General features: G+C 40.6%; 1 protein-coding gene across 1 annotated transcript in view; it reads right to left on the bottom strand.

Annotated features, from left to right (window-relative positions):
• Positions 1 to 27398, bottom strand: part of KCNH8 (potassium voltage-gated channel subfamily H member 8) — a 726151-nt gene that overhangs the window by 116913 nt on the left and 581840 nt on the right. The window contains exons 10-11 of the mRNA XM_040433027.1: positions 16946 to 17195; positions 6183 to 6397 (exon numbers count right to left, since the gene is read on the bottom strand). Of these exons, the coding sequence (XP_040288961.1) occupies positions 6183 to 6397; positions 16946 to 17195 (465 nt within the window). The remainder of the gene's footprint in view (positions 1 to 6182; positions 6398 to 16945; positions 17196 to 27398) is intronic.

The raw sequence follows: 27398 nt of genomic DNA, 5'->3' as shown, positions 1-27398 counted from the left end.
GTATACTGATGTCACCTTACATGAATGTCTCGGACACAATGGCATCTGGGAACTGTTAATGTCTGCCATCAAGTGGCCTACTGATATCATCAGTATCATACTATTATACCGTAATGTAAATACTGGCAAGTGGTAGAGCACATTAGTGGCCATGGAAAGGAGTGGATAGAATTAGTACATAATAACAAGTTCCCTGGAAAGGTAAATGTTCTGCAAATGAAGGAACAGGAGAATCAAAAGTAAAAAAAGAATGGATGGGCCATATGTATTGTCTAAGTATTCCCTGTAGCCTGATTAACAGAGTGGGAGGTGAGTCAACCAGGGTGCCTGGTCAGCGCAAGCTAGAGTCTGGATTGAGTGGGTGCAGTGAGGGCAAATAAAACTGAGAGAAGCAGAAGAGAGTGAAATTGCATAAAGAGAGCTGAATAATGAGAGCAATGGCAAAGTGGCAGAGAGAGTATGGTCAAGTGCACTGCTCACAGGATGAACTGCCATGCAGAATGAGGTACAGGCTCTGCTGAGGCAGACTCACTGAGCAGCCTGAGCAGAGGTGGCCCAAGCAGTACTTCCAGAGACTAATCTAAAGGTTAGTAGGCCTGAGAGATGACTATGTTAACTGTGAGTGTATCAAGTCAATATCACTCTCCAGTCTTTCTCCAGCAACGGAATCATGAGCCAGGCCAGATAGCATGACAGGATGTCAACTGTTATAGAGAGAGAGAGATGGTGCAGAGACAGCAAAGTATTGCCATATAGAGAAAGAGAGAGAGTACCCAGAAGGATGGATAGCTGCCACCTCAGTGCCAAGCAAGTGAGATGGTGTCATTCATTTTACCAATTCCATTGTTTACCACCACAAGAAGTAGACTGAAAGAGACAAGGACTGGCCTAGGAGCTGCACAACATTTCTGGCATATTATGGATTGCTGTTGTTCCATTAACCCTTTCTGTGAGAACTACTAAGTTTTGTGCTCATCATTTAGAAAATAACCAGTAGTTGTGTTAGAATTTTATAGATAGCTAGACTTTCGCCTTAGTTATCATTGCCAAGAATGATGTCTCTCAAGAGTTTGAGTAAGAATCTGTATTGTAACATTCTTGTCGACAGAGTCCTGCACCCTTGCACCTTTTCCCCAGCTATTAAAATTATATGTGACAATGTAGACTAACTCATACATTGATTTATTTTCATTGTATTATACAAGAGTTTTGCAAAGGAGAGGAAACTTTCTATATGGTGGAAGTCATCCGAGTCAGTTGAGTGGCTCCTAAGTAGTGTAGTGCCACTCATCTATGTATAATCAATGCATTCTTAACGCAGACATCGCATAGGCAAATACTCTCATTTGTCATCATCAACTCATTACTGGCCATTATAAAATTAATTCTCAAATAAACCTTAAAGGCTATGAACACTTTCAGGGACTTTTTATCATTGCGTTTTACTCTTTGGGCTAAAAATATATTTTTTAAATGATCTTTATAAAAAAAAATCTGTAGTTTTTGTCATAAAGGGTTATATTTTGGCCTAGCTGTGAGCATCTTACTTTCACTTACACTTCATCTGGCAGCTATGTATAGTCCTTATCTGTGAACGCCTGACAACTTATAAACACCAAATGAAGCCATATTCTTATCAGCTTGGTAAGAACTGAACTATGTATAATGAGTATTTATGAGCTGTCAGGAATCAGACATAAGGCTTCATATGAGCCATCAGCTGAGTTCCCTGTAGGTTTCTGGTAAAGAATTGTTTCTATTTTATTATTCTGCATCTTGATGATGGTGTCCAAAAAGTTTATTTAAGTAAAAATTATTCTGTGTTAAATTCATTGTGGAATGAAACTGATTGAAGAGTTCATGGAATGTTTTTAATTCAGATGATTATGATGTCATCAATGTTTGATGGGGCAGGAGGTTAGGAAGTCAATTTCAAGTTTGACCATGAACACATTTGCATATTGTGTTGCCATTTTACTTCCCATTGCTATACTGGTCTTCTATAGGTATATGTTTTCACCAAATGAAAAGTAATTATGGGTGATTTTTGTAAGTTCCACCACAGATTCGGTGGCAATTCCTTTATTTTTCATAAAAGCCTTGAAGGCTTTTAATCCATTCTGGTATGGAATATTGGAATGTAAAGATTCTACATCCATGGTATCCAGTATAGTTCCCTCTGGTAGGTGTCCTATTGCAGACAGTTTATTTAGTAGGTCAGTTGTGTCCTGGAGGTAGCTGGCTATATTTCTTACCAGGCATTTAAACATCTTCCATCCATCCAGAAAATTTCTCAGTGAGGGTGCCCAAGCAGGAAATTATCGGTCTCCCTGGATATCCAGGTTTGTGACTCTGGTAAAGCAAGTAAAACATCCCTGTTGTTGGGGCTTTTACCAGATACCGAGCCTTCAAGAACAGGGACTTATTACATTGACTTTTTTCATGCATGGGCACCCTCACTGAGAACATTTCTGGATGGATGGAAGGTATGTCATGGACGTACCGAGAAATATGGACGTTCCCGCAACAGGTGGCAGGAGATCTCTGAGACTGGCAGCACATGGTTTGATCTGACGTGTTTTCCTTTTGGATCAAATGATGTCTGTGTTGTTTCTGGTGCTTGCCACACCGTATTTCCCCTGGTGTGGCTATTGTGGTCATTTTGCCTTCTCTATTTATTGTTGTTTCTCCCACTATGCTTTGCGGTTTATAGCTTCTGTTGGACTTGTGGTAAGCTTGTGTTTGGTTCTCGGCTGAGTTCCTGGTGCTACCAAAGCTTTTTTGAAGAGAAGTTTTTCCTTTCTATTTTGTATTTTGTTTATATATATGTGTGTGTTGCCTTTCCCTGTTGTTTGTCATTAGGCCTGGGGGAGACTCCTGTTCGTTCATCCCTTTGGAAGAACAGGTAGACTCAAATCCTGACATTAGTTCCAGGGTCCTATAGGGTGAGATAGGATTCTAGTTATCTAGTGTATGAACTTGCCTACCTTTGGGGCCTGTTCATACTGGTAGTCTGTCAGGACTGGAGTTAGGGTTTTCTCTAGGAGGTATCCATCCCTATTTTCCAGGCCTTATTCCAGTATCCTCTTACCCTCCTATGCTCGGTGTGGTGTTTTCCTCCCACACACGTGCGTGATAAGGTGTCCTTAAACCCCTGGGGAGAAAAACACCCAGTTACCTCCAGGACACAATTGACCTACTAAATAAGCTGTCTGCAGTAATTTCCCTATGAGAGGGTACTATCCTGGCTACCATGAATGTAGAATCTTTATTTTTCAATATTCCATGCCAGGATGGATTAAAAACCTGTGAGGTTTTTATAAAAAATAAAGGAATTGGCACCAAATACAGTCCTGATCAAAAGTTTAAGACCACTTGAAAAATGGCAAAAAATCATATTTAGCATGGCTGGATCTTAACAAGGTTCCAAGTAGAGCTTTAACATGCAACAAGAAGAAATGGGAGTGAGACAAAACATTTTTTGAGCATTCAATTTAATGAAAACAACAAATAAACTTAAACAGGCTGTTTAGGACCACACCTTCAAAAAAAAAACTAAACCCCCCAAAACAGAAATCCAACTTCCAAACATGAACTCAGTAATGAGTAGCTCCGCCGTTATTGTTTATCACTTCCAAAATTAGTTTTGGCATGCTTGATGCAAGCGTTTCCATGAGGTGAGTGGGAACATTTCTCCAAGTGGTGAAGACAGCCGCACGAAGGCCATCTACTGTCTGGAACTGTTGTCCATTTTTGTAAACTTCCCTTGCCATCCATCCCCAAAGGTTCTCAATTGGATTTAGATCAGGGGAACACGTAGGATGGGCCAAAAGAGTGATGTTATTCTCCTGGAAGAAGTCCCTTGTCCTGCGGGCATTGTGTACTGTAGCGTTGTCCTGTTGAAAAACCCAGTCGTTACCACACAGACGAGGGCCCTCCGTCATGAGGAATGCTCTCTGCAACATCTGGACATAGCCAGCGGCCGTTTGACGCCCCTGCACTTCCTGAAGCTCCATTGTTCCACTGAAGGAAAAAGCACCCCAGACCATTATGGCGCCCCCTCCACTGTGGCATGTAGAAAACATCTCAGGTGGGATCTGCTTGTCATGCCAGTAACATTGGAAACCATCAGGACCATCAAGGTCAAATTTTTTCTCATCAGAGAATAAAACTTTCTTCCACCTTTGAATGTCCCATGTTTGGTGCTCTCTTGCAAAGTCCAAACGAGCAATTCTGTGGCGTTCAAGGAGACGAGGTCTTTGAAGACGTTTTTTGTTTTTGCAGCCCTTCAGTGTCAGATGCCGTCTGATGGTTATGGGGCTGCAGTCAGCACCAGTAAGGGCCTTAATTTGCGTCGAGGATCGTCCAGTGTCTTGACGGACAGCCAATTGGATCCTCCGGCTCAGTGCTGATGAAATTTTTTTGGGTCTTCCACTTGACTTTTTTGTTCCGTAACCCTCAGGATCATTTAAGAAATTCCAAATGACTGTCTTACTACGTCCCACCTCAGCAGCGATGGCGCGCAGTAAGAGACCCTGCTTATGCAGTTGAACAACCCAACCACGTTCAAAAATTGAGAGTTTTTTTGCCTTTGCCATCACAACGTGTGACTATCTGACAGAAAATGACAATGAATCCACATCTTTGCACAGATTTGGCCTTTTAAAGGCATGTGGTCTTAAAATTTGGATCAGCTGAAAAACAGGCTGTTTCAGTTTAATCGTTATTTTCAATTAATTGAATGCTCAAAAAATGTTTTGTCTCACTCTCATTTCTTCTTGTTGCATGTTGAAGCTCTACTTGGAACCTTGTTAAGATCCAACAATGTAAAATATAATTTTTTTTGCCATTTTTCAACTTTTGATCAGGACTGCATGTGGTGTCTGAGGGATACCGTCCAACTACTGTACAGTGGAAAACCAAATTACAAGCGCTCCTAGAATACAAACCAAAATAAGAAAATCATTGAGAACCTGTAGTAGGCACCTACAATCCAAATCTGGAAACTCTAAGTAGGGTACATCAGAGACTACATCCAATATTACAAAAAGATGACCATTTGAAATCCATATTTCCAGGTCTCCACTCCTGTTTTCTATAGACAGACCCCTAATCTCAAAAACGTTATTGTCAGAAGCTCACTGTCCTCTCCAACAACAGGAAAAAGACAAAATGTTAGACCTGTCCATACATCATGACAACTGACAAGATACAGATTCCCAATACACATCAAGACTACAAGTTCCCAGGTACCTTCACCTGTGGCCTATTTCATTGTATGTGCCAAATGTCCTATTGTGGGCCCCTACTGATGAAACTGGTCAAATGCTTAGAACAAGAATTAACTCTCATTGCCACACAATAAAAGAAGAAAGGAAAGATTTGCCTGTACCTAAACACTTTTGCAGCTATGTGACCACAACATCACAGGCATGGAAGTATTGATATTAAAAGGGAATTTCAAATGTCAGAAGGAAAGGAGAGTCTGGGAATACAACCTTTGACACACTCAGATCAAGAATGTATGTGTCTCATGGGTTTATGTCCCTCTATAGCTCTTAAGGTATGTACCCCTCAGAGCTCATGGGTTCATCGCATTCATGGACTGGATATCAATTAGAGAACAATAAAACTTTTCTTATCTATAATCCTTATCTATCATTTGTACAACAATTTACTGCTAGTGCTGTACTGATCTGCTTAACATAAATTTTCTCATGTACCTCATTATTCCTATATACTTCGGAGTATAAATATGTGTATCTTAAAATACTGTCTTAATAGACGTCTGAGGAAAAGGCCCAAGAAGCCTTCGAAAGCTTGCAATTATGTCATCTTTTCAGTTAGCCATTAATAGGTATCAACTACTGAGGAATCTCAATCCTTTTTTTTAATCTTCATAGACTTTAAGGAAATTCTAGATACCTTACATATTTTTAGATTTCATTCAGTAACCTAATATAGTATATTAAATACAGTAGGTTCATAACCGCAGTGGATAGCTATTTCAGACATCTGAGGAAATACTATTGTATTTTATCCATCACAATCTTAGCGAAGAACCCAATTATGGCTTAGTTTGAAACTGAAACAAGTTATAAGTGGTGAAGAGTATGCCATAATGCAGATCATAACACTTTATATGGTTTCATTAATATCACTTTTTTGGTGATAGCACTTACATCACTTTCATGACCTTCTCTAAGGTTATATGTAAGGTCTTGCTGGATGTCTTCTACAAACTTATGTGCATATTCAGGGTAAAAGTCCAAAACTTCATAAAGGCCTTTGAGGATGATACACTGAAGATCGCAGTAGGTCAGTGCCTTGACATCTGCATTGGTTTTAATGACTTGATCTTTAATTGGTAGATTTGCTCCAATTAAATCACCTTTACCTGTATAGAAAAATGGCAAAGTTACTATACAAATTTCAGGGGTAATTCTGAAATGCAGATTACTCTGAATGCTAAATATTAGGACTTCACTTTGTAGCTATCATGTGAGAGATACTGTTATTATATTTACATAAATCATCATGTTTTATATGCCTTATTCATGTTCCATCTTTAAATTCCTAAAAAAAAAACAATAGAGAATAAGTATAGGTATTATTTAAAGGGGTATTCCGGTTTTAATGATTACATTTATTTATTTAGAGAATAGGATGCTGAACATTTTTCTAATATACATCTATTTAAAATTTTAAACTCAGATTCTTATTATATCCATACTGTAGCCTCTCTCAAAATAAAATAAAAAAATGGCACAGCCCATTTTAGTCCTGTAAAATGCATCCATAGGAGAGCTGGATATGACTAAACATGGCATCAGTCATGTGAGCCATCATGTGCCCTCACAAGTATCACACTGCTGCTTAATGAATGTCAGGGGTTATATGATGTGAAGAATGTCATGTGACTGATACCATGTTTTAGTTAGGCCAAATGGATACATTACACAGGACAGATAAATGGGCTAACTGCCTGATACAAGAAAGGGATGCATGTAAAATTTTAAATACATTTATATTAGAAAACTGTATAATTTCCTGTTATATAAACATCTAAAAAAATAATTACCCCATTCAATTCAGAATGGATGGCAATCTGTTTTTAAAGGAGATGTCCATCTTTTTAACACATTTTTATTCTAACCTCCTGCCAGACCTGTGGAGGGAAACATACCTGCTCCCTGTTTACCACTGCATTTGCCATATGGGGGACACTTCACTGCTGGGGCCAGTCATTGGCTACAGCGATGCACATGACCTCTGTATGTTTCGGAAGTTTAATGATCGGGGACTAGCATGTGGCAACACAGCGGTGGACCGATGAAGCCTGACCCGAGCAGCTAGGAGCAAGTAATCCACAGATTTGTCAGGAAGTAGGGAAAAACAAAATTTGTTCCGTTCTTATGTGTCTTTTTTTTAGTTTGTCTATATTAAAAGGATTTTTCAAAACGTACTCTTTATTCATAATGGCAGTTAAAATCCAAGATCCTATAATTTTCCCATTTACGTCCATCTTAATTTTGATTATGCTGATTCAGTAGTGGTCTCAAGATCACATCTCTCATATTCAGCTCCTGCTTTAGATTGCATGACCTACACATATCCTTTTCTTACTATATTCCACCTCCCAGTGTACGCATCATCATTTACCTGATATTACATACATGGGTGGGCTATAGGGCTCATGCATGTGTAAAGCAGGTAGCAAGGAACAATAACTTGAGATAGCCCATGTACATAACATAATTCTAACTAGCTAGGAGGTCATGAAGAAAGAGTCATTAAAGAAAAATGGGAGGCTTACTGGATGGGAATTGATGGAGCTGGTAGGTGTAGTGGGTAGGTGATGAACCGCCCAAGATTGCAAGAGAATTGCAACCTTGGATTAGTAGTAAATGGATTATTACTAAACTACTAACCATGCCCTAAATCAGGAAGTGCTGAGGGAGAACAAGCTGCATGGGCCCTGACTATCAGGGCGGAAAAAGTACTAAAGGTATTTGTTTGTTTGTTTCAACTTTAAACATGTTTGTACATTGAATGCAGGATTTTCAAGGCCCAGAAAACCCCTTTAAGTGACAGTGACAATAAATTGACCTACCCATGGTAGAACCGTTTATCACATTCAAATCAGTAGGGTCTGATTAATGTTAACCTCTACAATAGAGTGACAAAAGCCTTGCCACTTCAACTCATGCTCAGGTATTTTTGGGTGGCCATATGGACGGCTATTGACTATAATTACAGTCAAAAAGCTGAGAAAAGCAGACAGGAAATGAGGTGGCATAGAACTTTCCTAGCACCAATAACTTTTCATTCTAGACATATTTCTTATTGATATGTCGTCCATTGTCTTTCATTGTACAACCTATTTAAAGATGAATTATCTGAACTAAAGTGAAGGGTTGCAAAAGTGTTGTATTGAAAAAAAAAAAAAAAAGGCTCTATCTATAGCACATGATACCATTGGAATACCCCTTTAAACATTATTAGTTAAGAGTGAACTAAGAATAGTGTCCATTAGAACATTGTAGAAATGCCACTGTACAGTCATATGTGAATAACAAGTCAGAAATCAGTCATTTGAAGCAACTGTAGTGATAAAGTTTTGAGCAACTTAAAAATATAAAATCACGTATCAGATATTAGCAGTTTCCCAACTCATGTTAATTCTGGATTTTACTGGTGAGACAACCCATATTGTACTGATTACAACTCATTTAAAAATAACTGCAATTCCTTTGCCGAAGAGCTAATGAGCAGCTGTCAAGTGAAGAACTCACAATCATCTCAAAATTATGCATCATTATGGTATCATACCTTGTTTATACAGTAGCTGAAGAACTGGTCATTTTGGATACTGTGAAGACTGGTGCACTTTTATATACTAAATATAATTTGATTTTAAAGTTAAAACCTTTTACTTTGATGATAATATAAGCATTTTTCGTTTATATTGCCGAGAGCCATTTGAAAGACATATGTGTGTATATCTATATATATATATATATATATATAAAAGATGAAGAAATTCGGCGGCACCAGTGAGGGCTCAGGTGCAAGGTCCAAGGGAATTAGCTTCTCACCCTTAATATACGTATGAAATCGGAAAGCACTCCAAGACTTGAAAAAACGTGATGTCTTTATTCACCCATGTGGAACAATTGCTAACGTTTCAGCTCACAACTGAGCCTTTCTCAAGCAAAGGTATACGAGCTTTGTGCCTTCATTAAATAGCACTCAAATAATCTAGTGACCAATGAACATTCAAATACAAAATCATGTGACCAATTAACATATCTTAATCATGTGACTGATTAACATATCCGTATCGTGTGATCAATTGCATATATAAATACCCTTATACATTGTGCATAAGATTAAACCTGTTAAAATGTATCTAACCACTTTACATCTAATAATGTGTTTACCAAAGTGATAATAATATATCCATCGTAACAGTGAACTTTTTACTTGTGATGATAATAAATAATATATCAATCATTAAAATATACATCCATGTAGACAGAAAGCAAAAGAAGGCGTTACCAAGAAGCATGACAATGCCAATCAATACCGCGCATCCATGTGAATAACGGCCAAAGCTGGCGTATCTTCTTACTAGCAGTACAGGTGCCACAGAGTGTCAAAAAAGCAAACCTCGCAACCAGGATAGCGCCTGCAGCACGGCTCCACTCTATCGCCAATAGCATGGCCCTGCTGTATCACATATGTGGAAAACCAGCGCATGCGCATAGTACGGCATCCTATCAAAGGTGCCATCATTGTTTCTGGAAACATGCCAATATTCCCAATGTATCAACATAGCTATCATGACCAATCGGAAAGGGATCCATCCTCCCGGGTGGATCAACCCCTCCAAAGTTGTGATCAAGTTAGGGGGACCACACACGTAAATGCGGTGTACCCCAGACCATCTCACCATTACGGTCCATGAATAGTCCCATATATATTTACTTAATGAAAAACTGAGGTTGATTTGACACAGAGTGGAAACATTTAAACAAATGAAACAAGTCAATTATTTCTACACGCATGGAGCACCGCGCACTGTAGCATATGTTCACGCTTCTTTATTCACCATCTTCGCATCAATCTACATGGTATCTAAAAGAAGAAAAAAAATAAATGAAAATGACTTATATGATTGTAAATCCAATTAACACCTACAATACAGAGATTATGGTCGAAAGCATCAATGATAAAATATCAGGCAAACCGCTATTAAACAACTCCGGGGTTATATTCAACATTTAATCCCTTTGGTTTTAAACTATCTAGTGTGTATATCCACCACATTTCCTTATTTTTCAGTAATTTAAGTCTGTTACCCCCTCTCCTAGGGGGAGGAACATGGTCTACAATCCAACATTTTAGTTCACGTTAAACATGTTTATGTTCAGTCAAAATTACTAGGTACCGGTAGATCCCGCCATTTCTGACGTATGGAGAATCTATGGTTATTCAGTCTGTTTTTTAAATCAGTGGAGGTTTCTCCCACATATAGGAGATTGCATGGGCATTCCAAAAGATAAATCACAAAATTGGAGTTACACGTCAAATGAAAATAAATGGGATATGTTTTTCCAGTGGCAGGGTGTGTAAAGTTGTGTCCTTTGCCAATATTCTTGCAATTGACACAGCAAAGACATGGGAAACTGCCCAGATCACGTTGTGTGAATTTCACTTGACGTGTTTTTTGCTTGGGGCCACAGTCTGCCCTCACTAATCGGTCTTTCAGACTGCTAGCTCTCCGGTATGATAACAGGGGAGGCAGTCTGAATTCCTGAACATCGCTAAATGTATTCCCCAGTATACTCCAATGCCGTTTAATAATTCTACCAATGGCAACGCTTTCCTCTGTGTGAGTAGAAATGAAAGGTATCCTACGTAAGGAGTTGTCAGTTCTCTTGCCTAATAGAGTGTCAGCTCTGTTGATGTTATGTGCCCTCTGTTTATGTTTGTATAATAACTTAGACGGGTAACCCCTGTCCTCAAATTTCTTTGACATAACTTCTGAAGTTATCCTTCGTACTCTCAAAAATTGAGAGTACGGTAGATGATTCACCATATTTCTCGGATGATTACTATCATACCGTAATATGGTGTTTTTATCTGTGGGCTTCATGTACAATTTTGTATGAAATCTATCCCCAGAATGTGACCGTGGTATCGAGAAACTGGATCTCAGTATGCAAAGAAACCAATGTGAACTGAAGGTCGCTGTTTTTGCTATTAAGATAACTGTGAAAATCAACCAGTGCCTCTTCAGTGCCAGTCCAATTGTTCCACATAGGTGAATAAAGACATCACGTTTTTTCAAGTCTTGGAGTGCTGTCCGATTTCATACGTATATATATATCTATAGAAAAAAAGGGAATTCGGCGGCACCAGTAAGCTGGCTCAGGTGCAAAGTCCAAGGGAATTAGCTTCTCACCCTCAACATACGCATGAAATCGGACAGCACTCCAAGACTTGATAAAACGTGATGTCTTTATTCACCCATGTGGAACAGTAGCAACGTTTCAGCTCACAACTGAGCCTTTCTCAAGCAAAGATATACAAGCTTGTGCCTTCATTAAATAGCACTCAAATAGTCTGGTGACCAATGAACATTCAAATCCAAAATCATGTGACCAATTGACATGTGAAAATAATGTGCCTAATTGACATCTCCGTATCATGTGATCAATTACATATGTAAATACCCTAACAAATAGTGCATAAAATTAAACCTGTTACAATACATACAACCACTTTACATTTAATGGTATATTTGCCAAAGTGAATATATCCATAATAACAGTGAACTTCATCATTGTGGAGATCATAAATAGTGAATAAATCATTAAAATATTCAGCCATGTAGACAGGAAGAAAAGGCGTTAACAAGAAACATGACATTGCCAAACAATACCGCGCGTCCATGTGAATACTGGCCAAAGCTGGCATTTCTTCTAACTAGCACTACAAATGCCACAGAGTGTCAAAGACAAACCTCACACGCCCAAATTGCGCCTGCAGCTCGGCTCCACTCCACCGCCAATAGCACGGCTCCGCTGTATCTCATGTGTGGAAGCCAGTATTTCCAATTTGTCAACATGCGATCATGCGGGGTTCTCCATGCGTATATAAATAACTGGATGGTTTTACTTGTTTAAATGTCTCCACTTTGTGTCAAATCAATCTCAGTCCGTTATTTATAAATATTTATGGAAGATCCCCATTAGACTATCTATGGACCGCAATGGTGGGATGGCCTGGGGCACACTGCATTCACGTGTGGGGTCACCCTTACCTGATCACAACTTTGGAGGGGTTGATCCACCCGGGAGGATGGATCCCTTTCCGATTGGTCCGGATAGCCATGTTGACAAATTGGAAATACTGTCATTCTTCCAGAAACAATGATGGCACCTTTGTCATGATGCCGTACTATGCACATGCGCTGGCTTCCACACATGAGATACAGCGGAGCTGTGCTATTGGAGGTGGAGTGGAGCCGAGCTGCAGGCGCAATTTGGGCGTGTGAGGTTTGTCTTTGACACTCTGTGACATTTGTAGTGCTAGTTAGAAGAAACGCCAGCTTTGGCCAGTATTCACATGGACGCGCGGTATTGTTTGGCAATGTCATGTTTCTTGTTAACGCCTTTTCTTCCTGTCTACATGGCTGAATATTTTAATGATGTATACACTATTTATGATATCCACAATGATGAAGTTCACTGTTATTATGGATATATTCACTTTGGCAAATATACCATTAAATGTAAAGTGGTTGTATGTATTGTAGCAGGTTTAATTTTATGCACTATTTGTTAGGATATTTACATATGTAATTGATCACATGATACGGAGATGTCAATTTGGCACATGATTTTCACATGTCAATTAGTCACATGATTTTGGGTTTGAATGTTCATTGGTCACCAGACTGTTTGAGTGCTATTTCATGAAGGCACAAGCTTGTATATCTTTGCTTGAGAAAGGCTCAGTTGTGAGCTGAAACATTGCTACTGTTCCACATGGGTGAATAAAGACATCACGTTTTTTGAATGTCTCAACAGAAATCGAGACTCATCAGACCAGGCAACATTTTTTCCAGTCTTCAACAGTCCAATTTTGGTGAGCTCGTGCAAATTGTAGCCTTTTTCCTATTTGTAGCGGAGTCTTCTTCTGTTGTAGCCCATCCGCCTCAAGGTTGTGCGTGTTGTGGCTTCACAAATGCTTTGCTGCATACCTCGGTTGTAACGATTGGTTATTTCAGTCAACGTTGCTCTTCTATCAGCTTGAATCAGTCGACCCATTCTCCTCTGACCTCTAGCATCCACAAGGCATTTTTGCCCACAGGACTGCCGCCTACTGGATGTTTTTCCCTTTTCACACCATTCTTTGTAAACCCTAGAAATGGTTGTGCGTGAAAATCCCAGTAACTGAGCAGATTGTGAAATACTCAGACCGGCCCGTCTGGCACCAACAACCATGCCACGCTCAAAATTGCTTAAATCACCTTTCTTTCCCATTCTGACATTCAGTTTGGAGTTCAGGAGATTGTCTTGACCAGGACCACACCCCTAAATGCATTGAAGCAACTGCCATGTGATTGGTTGACTAGATAATTGCATTAATGAGAAATAGAACAGGTGTTCCTAATAATTCTTTAGGTGAGTGTATATATGGTCATAAACTGCTGTACGGGCACACGGCAGGGTGCAGGAGGAAAGGAACGCCATATGGTTTTTGGAAATTTTAAGTTGCCATGTCACATTTGAAGACCCCCCGATGAACCCCTAGAGAAGAAACTTCAAAAAATTTCCCCATTTTGGAAACTACGGGATAAGGTGGCAGTTTTGTTGGCACTATTTCAGGGTACATATGATTTTTGGTTGCTCTATATTACACTTTTTTGAGGCAAGATAAAAAAAATTGGGTTGTTTGTTTCAGTTTTACATAATAAAGCATTTTTTGAATAAAATTTTTTTGGGTGTCTCCATATTCTGAAAGCCATTGTTTTTTTTATTTTTTTGGGCGAATGTCTTATGTAGGGTATAATTTTTTTCAGTATGAGATGCTTTCCATTCACTTTAATGGGAGGCAGAACTGAGGACCGCTTTTTTGACACATTTTTTAATTTAATTTTTTTTACGTTGTTCACCTAAGGGGTTAGGTCATGTGATATTTTTTATACAGCAGGTTCTTATGGACGCGGCAATACCTAATATGTATACTTTTTTTATTTATTTAAGTTTTACACAGTAACAGCATTTTTTAAACAAAAAATATCATGTTTTAATGTCTTCATAGTCTGAGAGCCATCGTTTTTTTTTTTTTGGGAGATTGTCGTAGGGTCTCACTTTTTACGGGATGAGATGACGGTTTGAATGGCACTATTTGGGGTGCATATGACTTTTTGATCGCTTGCTATTACACTTTTTGTGATGTAAGGTGACAAAAAATAGTTTTTTTGACACCTTATTTTTTTTTATGGTGTTCATCTGAGAGGTGACTACCTCTCAAAGCTCATCAAGAGAATGCCAAGAGTGTGCAAAGCAGTAATCAAAGCAAAAAGGTGGCTACTTTGAAGAACCTAGAATATGACATATTTTCAGTTGTTTCACACTTGTTTGTTTTGTATATAATTCCAAATGTGTTAATTCATAGTTTTGATGCCTTCATAGTCATGAAAATAAAGAAAACTCTTTGAATGAGAAGGTGTGTCCAAACTTTTGGTCTGTACTGTATATGTTTATATATAGGATATATATATACAGTATATATATATATATATATATATATATATATAATTTTTAATATGCTAGACTAGTACAAAAAAAAATCCTTTGCAAATGTACAAATGTCTACCCTACATTTTCAGCACCAGTAATTTCAATAAAATACAATATTTTGTATCACATTAACATTATTGAAGATCAGATGAAGAAGAGAAAAGAAGGTGTTTGGGTGGCATCAGTATCGACCTATTGTGTTGGTAGAAATATTTATTACACTGTAAAATGCTTTTCATAAAACATTACATTTTGTGCAGAAAACCATACCTACAGAATTTTTGGTAACTATTGGGTTGCAGCTATTTACAAGCTGGAATGCGACCTCATTCACTTTTATTATCTTGCAACGTATAGTACAATAGTGTCATCATAATGATCTATTTAGGCTTGTGATATGTGTTGTGGACAAAGTCACCATATAGCCAAAGTCTAATACATCATATAATCATCATATACAGTTGCAAGAAAAAGTATCTGAACCCTTTGGAATGATATGGATTTCTGCACAAATTGGTCATAAAATGTGATCTGATGTTCATCTAAGTCACAACAATAGACAATCACAGTCTGCTTAAACTAATAACACACAAAGAATTAAATGTTACTATGTTTGTATTGAACACACCATGTAAACATTCACAGTGCAGGTGGAAAAAGTATGTGAACCCTTGGATTTAATAACTGGTTGAACCTCCTTTGGCATCAATAACTTCAACCAAACGTTTCCTGTAGTTGCAGATCAGACGTGCACAAAGGTCAGGAGTAATTCTTGACCATTCCTCTTTACAGAACTGTTTCAGTTCAGAAAAATTCTTGGGATGTCTGATGTGAATCGTTTTCTTGAGGTCATGCCACAGCATCTCAATTGGGTTGAGGTCAGGACTCTGACTGGGCCACTCCAGAAGGCGTATTTTCTTCTGTTTAAGCCATTCTGTTGTTGATTTACTTCTATGTTTTGGGTCGTTGTCCTGTTGGAACACCCATCTTCTGTTGAGCTTCAGCTGCTGGACAGATGGCCTTAAGTTCTCCTGCAAAATCTCTTGATAAACTTGGGAATTCATTTTTCCTTTGACGATAGCAATCCGTCCAGGCCCTGACGCAGAAAATCAGCCCCAAACCATGATGCCCCCACCACCATACTTCACAGTTGGGATGAGGTTTCGATGTTGGTGTGCTGTGCCTCTTTTTCTCCACACATAGTGTTGTGTGTTTCTTCCAAACAACTCAACTTTGGTTTCATCTGTCCACAGAATATTTTGCCAGTACTGCTGTGGAACATCCAGGTGCTCTTGTGCAAACTGTAAACGTGCAGCAATGTTTTTTTTGGACAGCAGTGGCTTCCTCTGTGGAATCCTCCCATGAAATCCATTCTTGTTTAGTGTTTTACGTATCGTAGATTCGCTAACAGGGATGTTAGGATATGTCAGAGACTTTTGTGAGTCTTTAGCTGACACTCTAGGATTCTTCTTCACCTCATTGAGCAGTCTGCGCTGTGCTCTTGCAGTCATCTTTACAGGACTGCCACTCCTAGGGAGAGTAGCAGCAGTGCTGAACTTTCTCCATTTATAGACAATTTATCTTACCGTGGACTGATGAACAGCAAGGCTTTTGGAGATACTTTTATAACCCTTTCCAGCTTTATGCAAGTCATCAATTCTTAATCGTAGGTCTTCTGAGAGCTCTTTTGTGCGAGGCATCATTCACATCAGGCAATGCTTCTTGTAAAAAACAAACCCAGAACTGGTGTGTGTGTTTTTATAGGGCAGGGCAGCTGTAACCAACACCTCCAATATCATCTCATTGATTGGACTCCAGTTGGCTGACACCTCACTCCAATTAGCTCTTGGAGATGTCATTAGTCTAGGGGTTCACATACTTTTTCCACCTGCACTGTGACTGTTTACATGGTGTGTTCAATAAAAACATGGTAACATTTAATTCTTTGTGTGTTATTAGTTCAAGCAGACTGTGATTGTCTATTGTTGTGACTTAGATGAAGAAAAGATCACATTTTATGACCAATTTGTGCAGAAATCCATATCATTACTAAGGGTTCACATACTTTTTCTTACAACTGTAATTGAAGGCTCTTGTTCTTTGGCAATAGTAGTAAAAGTACATACCTAGTATAGCCAAAACCATTCCGTCTTTTAAAACTTCCATGGAACCTGAGCACACCAAGTAAATTGCCTGCAATGCATCTCCCTGCCGGAGTAGGTACTCTCCAGGAGCACAGAAGGAAGTTTTGATATGCAGAGATAAAGACCTGAGGCATCCGCGGCTAGCGCTCTCAAATGGAGACAGTTGTAGAACCTCCTTGTTTAAATGCATGGTTATATCTGAACGTAGCTCATCTGGAAATTCTTTCAGGAGCTGTCAAGACACAAACAAGGAATTAATTCAGCTAGAAATATATTTTGAAGGTTTAGAAGATAGAAGCTTTCAACCATTTAGCTTAGCAACAAATCTCACCTATATGGTTTTTAACTTGGAAACTTGCCATAAGAATAAATAGTCGTACAGATACTCTGGAAATGAAACTTAAAATTGAGAGATGCTATGAAATTCAGACCTAATATATAAAAAATAGACTACTTCCCTTTACTTCTAATGGACATGAATAATACATTTCTTTTTATTAGTAAAAATGTTTCTGAATTATTGTTGTGTTAATTGGACATCACAATTTACTGTAATAAAATACTAACTTCAGCAGTGCTACCTGTATACACTGTCAAGCTACATAATGTCAAGGGGTTGGCCGGTCTTGTAGGTCATCAATATCAGATGGGTGGGTGTTCCGGGTGAATAACTGCACTGCACAGCTGTTTGCAGCATCCGCTGGAGCCAGAAACATTATGGTGGATGAAACTGGAAGAAGAAGGCTCCATCCACTGCGTAGTGGCTATGCTGGTGTGACCAGTACAAAGTGGACAGAGCTTTCTGCTTCTGGCTCCGTCCACTGGTATGCGTCTGCTGCAAAATGATGGTCGATGTCATAGAGGGTGTTAGATCCCCACTGATCCTATGTTGATGATCTATCTGGAGGATAGGTCATCTACAGTCGTGGCCAAAAGTTTTGAAAATTACATAAATATTGGAAATTGGAAAAGTTGCTGCTTAAGTTTTTATAATAGCAATTTGCATATACTCCAGAATGTTATGAAGAGCGATCACATGAATTGCATAGTCCTTCTTTGCCATGAAAATGAACTTAATCCCCAAAAAAAAATTCCACTGCATTTCATTGCTGTCATTAAAGCACCTGCTGAGATCATTTCAGTAATCGTCTTGTTAACTTAGGTGAGAATGTTGACGAGCAAAAGGCTGGAGATCATTATGTCAGGCTGATTGGGTTAAAATGGCAGACTTGACATGTTAAAAGCAGGGTGATGCTTGAAATCATTGTTCTTCCATTGTTAACCATGGTGACCTGCAAAGAAACGCGTGCAGCCATCATTGCGTTGCATCAAAATGGCTTCACAGGCAAGGATATTGTGGCTACTAAGATTGCACCTCAATCAACAATTTATAGGATCATCAAGAACTTCAAGGAAAGAGGTTCAATTCTTGTTAAGAAGGCTTCAGGGCATCCCAGAAAGTCCAGCAAGTGCCAGGATCGTCTCCTAAAGAGTATTCAGCTGTGGGATCGGAGTGCCACCAGTGCAGAGCTTGCTCAGGAATGGCAGCAGGCAGGTGTGAGCGCATCTGCACGCACAGTGAGGCGAAGACTTTTGGAAGATGGCCTGGTGTCAACAAGGGCAGCAAAGAAGCCACTTCTCTCCAAAAAAAACATCAGGGACAGATTGATCTTTTGCAGAAGGTATGGTGAATGGACTGCTGAGGACTGGGGCAAAGTCATATTCTCAGATGAAGCCTCTTTCCAATTGTTTGGGGCATCTGGAAAAAGGCTTGTCCGGAGAAGAAAACGTAAGCGCTACCATCAGTCCTGTGTCAGGCCAACAGTAAAGCATCCTGAGACCATTCATGTGTGGGGTTGCTTCTCATCCAAGGGAGTGGGCTCACTCACAATTTTCCCCAAAAACACAGACATGAATAAAGAATGGTACCAAAACACCCTCCAACAGCAACTTCTTCCAACAATCCAACAACAGTTTGGTGAAGAACAATGCATTTTCCAGCACGATGGAGCACCGTGCCATAAGGCAAAAGTGATAACTAAGTGGCTCGGGGACCAAAACGTTGACATTTTGGGTCCATGGCTGGAAACTCCCCAGATCTTAATCCCATTGAGAACTTGTGGTCAATTCTCAAGAGGCGGGTGGACAAACAAAAACCCACTAATTCTGACAAACTCCAAGAAGTGATTATGAAAGAATGGGTTGGTATCAGTCAGGAATTGGCCCAGAAGTTGATTGAGAGCATGCCCAGTCGAATTGCAGAGGTCCTGAAAAAGAAGGGCCAACACTGCAAATACTGACTCTTTGCATAAATGTCATGTAATTGTCGATAAAAGCCTTTGAAACGTATGAATTGCGTATAATTATATTTCACTACATCACAGAAACAACTGAAACAAAGATCTAAAAGCAGTTTAGCAGCAAACTTTGTGAAAACTAATATTTGTGTCATTCTCAAAACTTTTGGCCACGACTGTATAGTTTGTGAGTGAATGTGGAATTAACAATGGCAGTTTTGGTTGGCATTGCCATTTTTTTTTATAGTATTTCCTTTATTCGTAATATATTATACCATTTTTTTACACATTTCTTAAAATATATTTTTTGCGCATAATATGTACCCTTAAAGAGGTTCTCTGGGAATTAAGAAAATGAAAATATAATATATTTTATATAATATATAAAATATAACTATTTCATTAGTTATATTGGCTCATTTGGTAAATAGAGCAGTCATTAGGTGAAAACAAATGGCCGCCATCCTATTAGTACACACAAAACCAGTCCTAATCACACAGCATGACAAGTTACTTCAGAAAACTGAGCTAAAGAGCTGCCTTATCCTTCTCTCTGCTCTACTTGTCAGGGATTATGCTCCTAAATACAGTTTAATATGATCTTAAGCTGAATCTCTTTAGGAATCGAGTTCAAACAAAACAGCCCCTGTTGAGGCATTGCACACAGGCAGGGTTAATCACAGTCTGCTAAGATACTTAATCTCTTTTATTAGGGGCGTAGCTAAAGCATCATGGGCCCTGGTGTAAGAGTTCACCTTGTGCCCCCCTTGACGCTTTGTGGCCAGGGAAGCACATAGCCTTCATGTAGCCTGACGCACAAATTAAAATGGCACCTCCCCATGCAAAATTCTTGACCTAACCCCTTCCCTCCAGCCAGAGGTGTAACTTGACCTGCATGCACTTTGTATAATACCGATGTCTTCTTATGTGGCACAATGGTCTTTGGGCCCCCTCAGGCTCCTGGGCCCAGTATCGACTTCTACCTCTGCACCCCCTATAGCTATGCCTCTGTCTGCTATACCCAAGACTCCTGGAGATCACAACATAGCCACTTCCTCTTTTTACTGTATAGCATTTATTGAGCACTATATACTGAGCACAGACAGCAGAAGCGGTAATAAATGGCTTCTATTTTCTCCTCAGGGCCCCCGTCTGTTGCTGAAATTAGATTGCAGGAGCTTCGATCCAGTGCCATAAGGCACTGCACTCAGAAAGACAGCTGATCTTGCAGGTAGATGATCAGCTGTGTTTATGTCCAGCAGGACAGGGGCAGCAAACCAAGGCTCTGTGGTCCGCATGCAGTCTGTGGCTGTGCACCCCTGTTCTGATCAGAAATCACCGTAGGGACCTTTTATGATCTAAGTTCAGTTTAGCAAAATTGGTTTGACATGCTTAACCACCTCCGGACCACCTAACGCAGGATCGCGTTCCGGAGGTGGCAGCGCTGCGCACAGTCACGCATATATGCGTCATCTCGCGAGACGCAAGACTTCCTGTGAACGCGCGCACACAGGCGCGCGCGCTCACAGGAACGGAAGGTAAGAGAGTTGATCTCCAGCCTGCCAGCGGCGATCGTTCGCTGGCAGGCTGGAGATGTGTTTTTTTTAACCCCTAACAGGTATATTAGACGCTGTTTTGATAACAGCGTCTAATATACCTGCTACCTGGTCCTCTGGTGGTCCCCTTTGTTTGGATCGACCACCAGAGGACACAGGTAGCTCAGTAAAGTAGCACCAAGCACCACTACACTACACCCCCCCCGTCACTTATTAACCCCTTATTAGCCCCTGATCACCCCTGATCACCCCATATAGGCTCCCTGATCACCCACCTGTCATTGATTACCCCCCTGTCATTGATCACCCCCCTGTAAAGCTCCATTCAGATGTCCGCATGATTTTTACGGATGCACTGATAGATGGATCGGATCCGCAAAACGCATACGGACGTCTGAATGAAGCCTTACAGGGGCGTGATCAATGACTGGTTATCACCCCATATAGACTCCCTGATCACCCCCCTGTCATTGATTACCCCCCTGTAAAGCTCCATTCAGATGTCCGCATGATTTTTACGGATGCACTGATAGATGGATCGGATCCGCAAAACGCATCCGGACGTCTGAATGAAGCCTTACAGGGGCATGATCAATGACTGTGGTTATCACCCCATATAGACTCCCTGATCACCCCCCTGTCATTGATTACACCCCTGTCATTGATCAACCCCCTGTAAAGCTCCATTCAGATGTCCGCATGATTTTTACGGATCCACTGATAGATGGATCGGATCCGCAAAACGCATCCGGACGTCTGAATGAAGCCTTACAGGGGCGTGATCAATGACTGTGGTTATCACCCCATATAGACTCCCTGATCACCCCCCTGTCATTGATTACCCCCCTGTAAAGCTCCATTCAGATGTCCGCATGATTTTTACGGATGCACTGATAGATGGATCGGATCCGCAAAACGCATCCGGACGTCTGAATGAAGCCTTACAGGGGCATGATCAATGACTGTGGTTATCACCCCATATAGACTCCCTGATCACCCCCCTGTCATTGATTACACCCCTGTCATTGATCAACCCCCTGTAAAGCTCCATTCAGATGTCCGCATGATTTTTACGGATCCACTGATAGATGGATCGGATCCGCAAAACGCATCCGGACGTCTGAATGAAGCCTTACAGGGGCGTGATCAATGACTGTGGTGATCACCCCATATAGACTCCCTGATCACCCCCCTGTCATTGATTACCCCCCTGTCATTGATCACCCCCCTGTAAAGCTCCATTCAGATGTTTGCATGATTTTTACGGATCCACTGATAGATGGATCGGATCCGCAAAACGCATACGGACGTCTGAATGAAGCCTTACAGGGGCGTGATCAATGACTGTGGTTATCACCCCATATAGACTCCCTGATCACCCCCCTGTCATTGATTACCCCCCTGTAAAGCTCCATTCAGAAGTCCGCATGATTTTTACGGATGCACTGATAGATGGATCGGATCCGCAAAACGCATCCGGACGTCTGAATGAAGCCTTACAGGGGCATGATCAATGACTGTGGTTATCACCCCATATAGACTCCCTGATCACCCCCCTGTCATTGATTACACCCCTGTCATTGATCAACCCCCTGTAAAGCTCCATTCAGATGTCCGCATGATTTTTACGGATCCACTGATAGATGGATCGGATCCGCAAAACGCATCCGGACGTCTGAATGAAGCCTTACAGGGGCGTGATCAATGACTGTGGTGATCACCCCATATAGACTCCCTGATCACCCCCCTGTCATTGATTACCCCCCTGTCATTGATCACCCCCCTGTAAAGCTCCATTTAGATGTTTGCATGATTTTTACGGATCCACTGATAGATGGATCGGATCCGCAAAACGCATCCGGACGTCTGAATGAAGCCTTACAGGGGCGTGATCAATGACTGTGGTTATCACCCCATATAGACTCCCTGATCACCCCCCTGTCATTGATTACACCCCTGTCATTGATCAACCCCCTGTAAAGCTCCATTCAGATGTCCGCATGATTTTTACAGATCCACTGATAGATGGATCGGATCCGCAAAACGCATCCGGACGTCTGAATGAAGCCTTACAGGGGCGTGATCAATGACTGTGGTGATCACTCCATATAGACTCCCTGATCACCCCCCTGTCATTGATTACCCCCCTGTCATTGATCACCCCCCTGTAAAGCTCCATTCAGATGTTTGCATGATTTTTACGGATCCACTGATAGATGGATCCGATCCGCAAAACGCATACGGACGTCTGAATGAAGCCTTACAGGGGCGTGATCAATGACTGTGGTTATCACCCCATATAGACTCCCTGATCACCCCCCTGTCATTGATTACACCCCTGTCATTGATCAACCCCCTGTAAAGCTCCATTCAGATGTCCGCATGATTTTTACGGATCCACTGATAGATGGATCGGATCTGCAAAACGCATACGGACATCTGAATGAAGCCTTCCAGGGGGGGTGATCAATGACTGTGGTGATCACCCCATATAGACTCCCTGATCACTCCCCCTGTCATTGATCACCCCCCTGTCATTGATCACCCCCCTGTCAGGCTCCATTCAGACATTTTTTTGGCCCAAGTTAGCGGAATTATTTTTTTTTTTTCTTACAAAGTCTCATATTCCACTAACTTGTGTCAAAAAATAAAATCTCACATGAACTCACCATACCCCTCACGGAATCCAAATGCGTAAAATTTTTTAGACATTTATATTCCAGACTTCTTCTCACGCTTTAGGGCCCCTAGAATGCCAGGGCAGTATAAATACCCCACATGTGACCCCATTTCGGAAAGAAGACACCCCCAGGTATTCCGTGAGGGGCATATTGAGTCCATGAAAGATTGAAATTTTTGTCCCAAGTTAGCGGAACGGGAGACTTTGTGAGAAAAAAATAAAAAATATCAATTTCCGCTAACTTGTGCCAAAAAAAAAAAATTTCTATGAACTCGCCATGCCCCTCATTGAATACCTTGGGGTGTCTTCTTTCCAAAATGGGGTCACATATGAGGTATTTATACTGCCCTGGCATTCTAGGGGCCCCAAAGCGTGAGAAGAAGTCTGGTATCCAAATGTCTAAAAATGCCCTCCTAAAAGGAATTTGGGCACCTTTGCGCATCTAGGTTGCAAAAAAGTGTCACACATCTGGTATCGCCGTACTCAGGAGAAGTTGGGGAATGTGTTTTGGGGTGTCATTTTACATATACCCATGCTGGGTGAGAGAAATATCTTGGTCAAATGCCAACTTTGTATAAAAAAATGGGAAAAGTTGTCTTTTGCCAAGATATTTCTCTCACCCAGCAAGTGTATATGTAAAAAGACACCCCAAAACACATTCCCCAACTTCTCCTGAATACGGCGATACCACATGTGTGACACTTTTTTGCAGCCTAGGTGGGCAAAGGGGCCCATATTCCAAAGAGCACCTTTAGGATTTCACTGGTCATTTACCTACTTACCACACATTAGGGCCCCTGGAAAATGCCAGGGCAGTATAACTACCCCACAAGTGACCCCATTTTGGAAAGAAGACACCCCAAGGTATTCCGTGAGGGGCATGGCGAGTTCCTAGAATTTTTTATTTTTTGTCACAAGTTAGTGGAAAATGCTGATTTTTTTTTTTTTTCTTACAAAGTCTCATATTCCACTAACTTGTGACAAAAAATAAAAACTTCCATGAACTCACTATGCCCATCAGCGAATACCTTGGGGTCTCTTCTTTCCAAAATGGGGTCACTTGTGGGGTAGTTATACTGCCCTGGCATTCTAGGGGCCCAAATGTGTGGTAAGGAGTTTGAAATCAAATTCTGTAAAAAATGACCAGTGAAATCTGAAAGGTGCTCTTTAGAATATGGGCCCCTTTGCCCACCTAGGCTGCAAAAAAAGTGTCACACATCTGGTATCTCCGTACTCAGGAGAAGTTGGGGAATGTTTTTTGGGGTGTCATTTTACATATACCCATGCTGGGTGAGAGAAATATCTTGGCAAAAGACAACTTTTCCCATTTTTTTTATACAAAGTTGGCATTTGACCAAGATATTTCTCTCACCCAGCATGGGTATATGTAAAAAGACACCCCAAAACACATTCCTCAACTTCTCCTGAATACAGAGATACCAGATGTGTGACACTTTTTTGCAGCCTAGGTGGGCAAAGGGGCCCATATTCCAAAGAGCACCTTTCGGATTTCACAGGTCATTTTTTACAGAATTTGATTTCAAACTCCTTACCACACATTTGGGCCCCTAGAATTCCAGGGCAGTATAACTACCCCACAAGTGACCCCATTTTGGAAAGAAGAGACCCCAAGGTATTCGCTGATGGGCATAGTGAGTTCATGGAAGTTTTTATTTTTTGTCACAAGTTAGTGGAATATGAGACTTTGTATGAAAAAAAAAAAAATCATCATTTTCCACTAACTTGTGACAAAAAATAAAAAATTCTAGGAACTTGCCATGCCCCTCACGGAATACCTTGGGGTGTCTTCTTTCCAAAATGGGGTCACTTGTGGCGTAGTTATACTGCCCTGGCATTCTAGGGGCCCAAATGTGTGGTAAGGAGTTTGAAATCAATTTCTGTAAAAAATGACCTGTGAAATCCGAAAGGTGCTCTTTGGAATGTGGGCCCCTTTGCCCACCTAGGCTGCAAAAAAGTGTCACACATCTGGTATCTCCGTACTCAGGAGAAGTTGGGGAATGTGTTTTGGGGTGTCATTTTACATATACCCATGCTGGGTGAGAGAAATATCTTGGCAAAAGACAACTTTTCCCATTTTTTTATTCAAAGTTGGCATTTGACCAAGATATTTATCTCACCCAGCATGGGTATATGAAAAATGACACCCCAAAACACATTCCTCAACTTCTCCTGAATACAGAGATACCAGATGTGTGACACTTTTTTGCCGCCTAGGTGGGCAAAGGGGCCCATATTCCAAAGAGCACCTTTCGGATTTCACAGGTCATTTTTTACAGAATTTGATTTCAAACTCCTTACCACACATTTAGGCCCCTAGAATGCCAGGGCAGTATAACTACCCCACAAGTGACCCCATTTTGGAAAGAAGAGACCCCAAGGTATTTTGTGATGGGCATAGTGAGTTCATAGAAGTTTTTATTTTTTGTCACAAGTTAGTGGAATATGAGACTTTGTAAGAAAAAAAAAAAAAAAAAAAAAAAAAAAAAAAACATCATTTTCCGCTAACTTGTGACAAAAAATAAAAAGTTCTATGAACTCACTATGCCCATCAGCGAATACCTTAGGGTGTCTACTTTCCGAAATGGGGTCATTTGTGGTGTGTTTGTACTGTCTGGGCATTGTAGAACCTCAGGAAACATGACAGGTGCTCAGAAAGTCAGAGCTGCTTCAAAAAGCGGAAATTCACATTTTTGTACCATAGTTTGTAAACGCTATAACTTTTACCCAAACCATTTTTTTTTTTTACCCAAACATTTTTTTTTTTATCAAAGACATGTAGAACAATAAAATTAGAGCAAAATTTATATATAGATCTCGTTTTTTTTGCAAAGTTTTACAACTGAAAGTGAAAAATGTCATTTTTTTGCAAAAAAATCGTTAAATTTCGATTAATAATAAAAAAAGTAAAAATGTCAGCAGCAATGAAATACCACCAAATGAAAGCTCTATTAGTGAGAAGAAAAGGAGGTAAAATTCATTTGGGTGGTAAGTTGCATGACCGAGCAATAAACGGTGAAAGTAGTGTAGGTCAGAAGTGTAAAAAGTGGCCTGGTCTTTCAGGGTGTTTAAGCACTGGGGGCTGAGGTGGTTAAGCATGACCATACTTTGGGTTATATGAGACTATCCTTATGCTGTGCCCTGGGCCAGACAAGTGCTTAAAGGGACACTGACAGGCCGTTAGAGCCTAAAAGTGACATATATTCTTCTATTGGTCTTAATGGTATCGTTTAATTAAGCATATTATCACCCCTTGCTGCCTTTCCTTTACTTATAAAAAGTGTTTTTATCAATATGCAAATTACCTTACTTTGTGCTCAAGGGGCTGTTCCTCATTCAGTTGTGTGCCCAGCCGCGCCCCAACTGCCGTCTCCTAGTGCCGCCCAGCTCATTAGTATTCACTGCACTGGATGGCTTTTTTTTCTCCCAATGCAGTGAAATCCCGCGCTTGCCCAGTACTATCTTCTACTGGAGCTGGAGGGTGCCAGGGACCTTATCCGGCGCAGGCACGGAGCGACAAGATGAGGCTGATGCCAGGAAGATAGTACTGGGCATGCGCGGGATTTCACTGCGTCGGGAGAAAAAGAAGCCGCCCAGTGCAGTGAATACTAGTGAGCGGGGCGGCACTAGGAGACGGCAGTTGGGGCGTGGCTGGGCACACAACTGAATGAGGGACAGGCCCTTGGGCACAAAGTAAGGTAATGTGCATATTGAGAAAAACACTTTTTATAAGTAAAGGAAAGGCAGCCAGGGGTGATAATGGTATAGTTTAATTAAGCATATTAAGACCAATAGAAGAATATATATCACTTTATATGCTCTAACGGCCTGTCAGTGTCCCTTTAATCACTGCTGAATTAATGTTAGCTTTGACAATTATTTCC

Source organism: Bufo bufo, chromosome 5, assembly GCF_905171765.1.
Source record: "Bufo bufo chromosome 5, aBufBuf1.1, whole genome shotgun sequence".
Taxonomy (NCBI): domain Eukaryota; kingdom Metazoa; phylum Chordata; class Amphibia; order Anura; family Bufonidae; genus Bufo; species Bufo bufo.
This window is presented reverse-complemented; position numbering and strand designations above follow the sequence as displayed.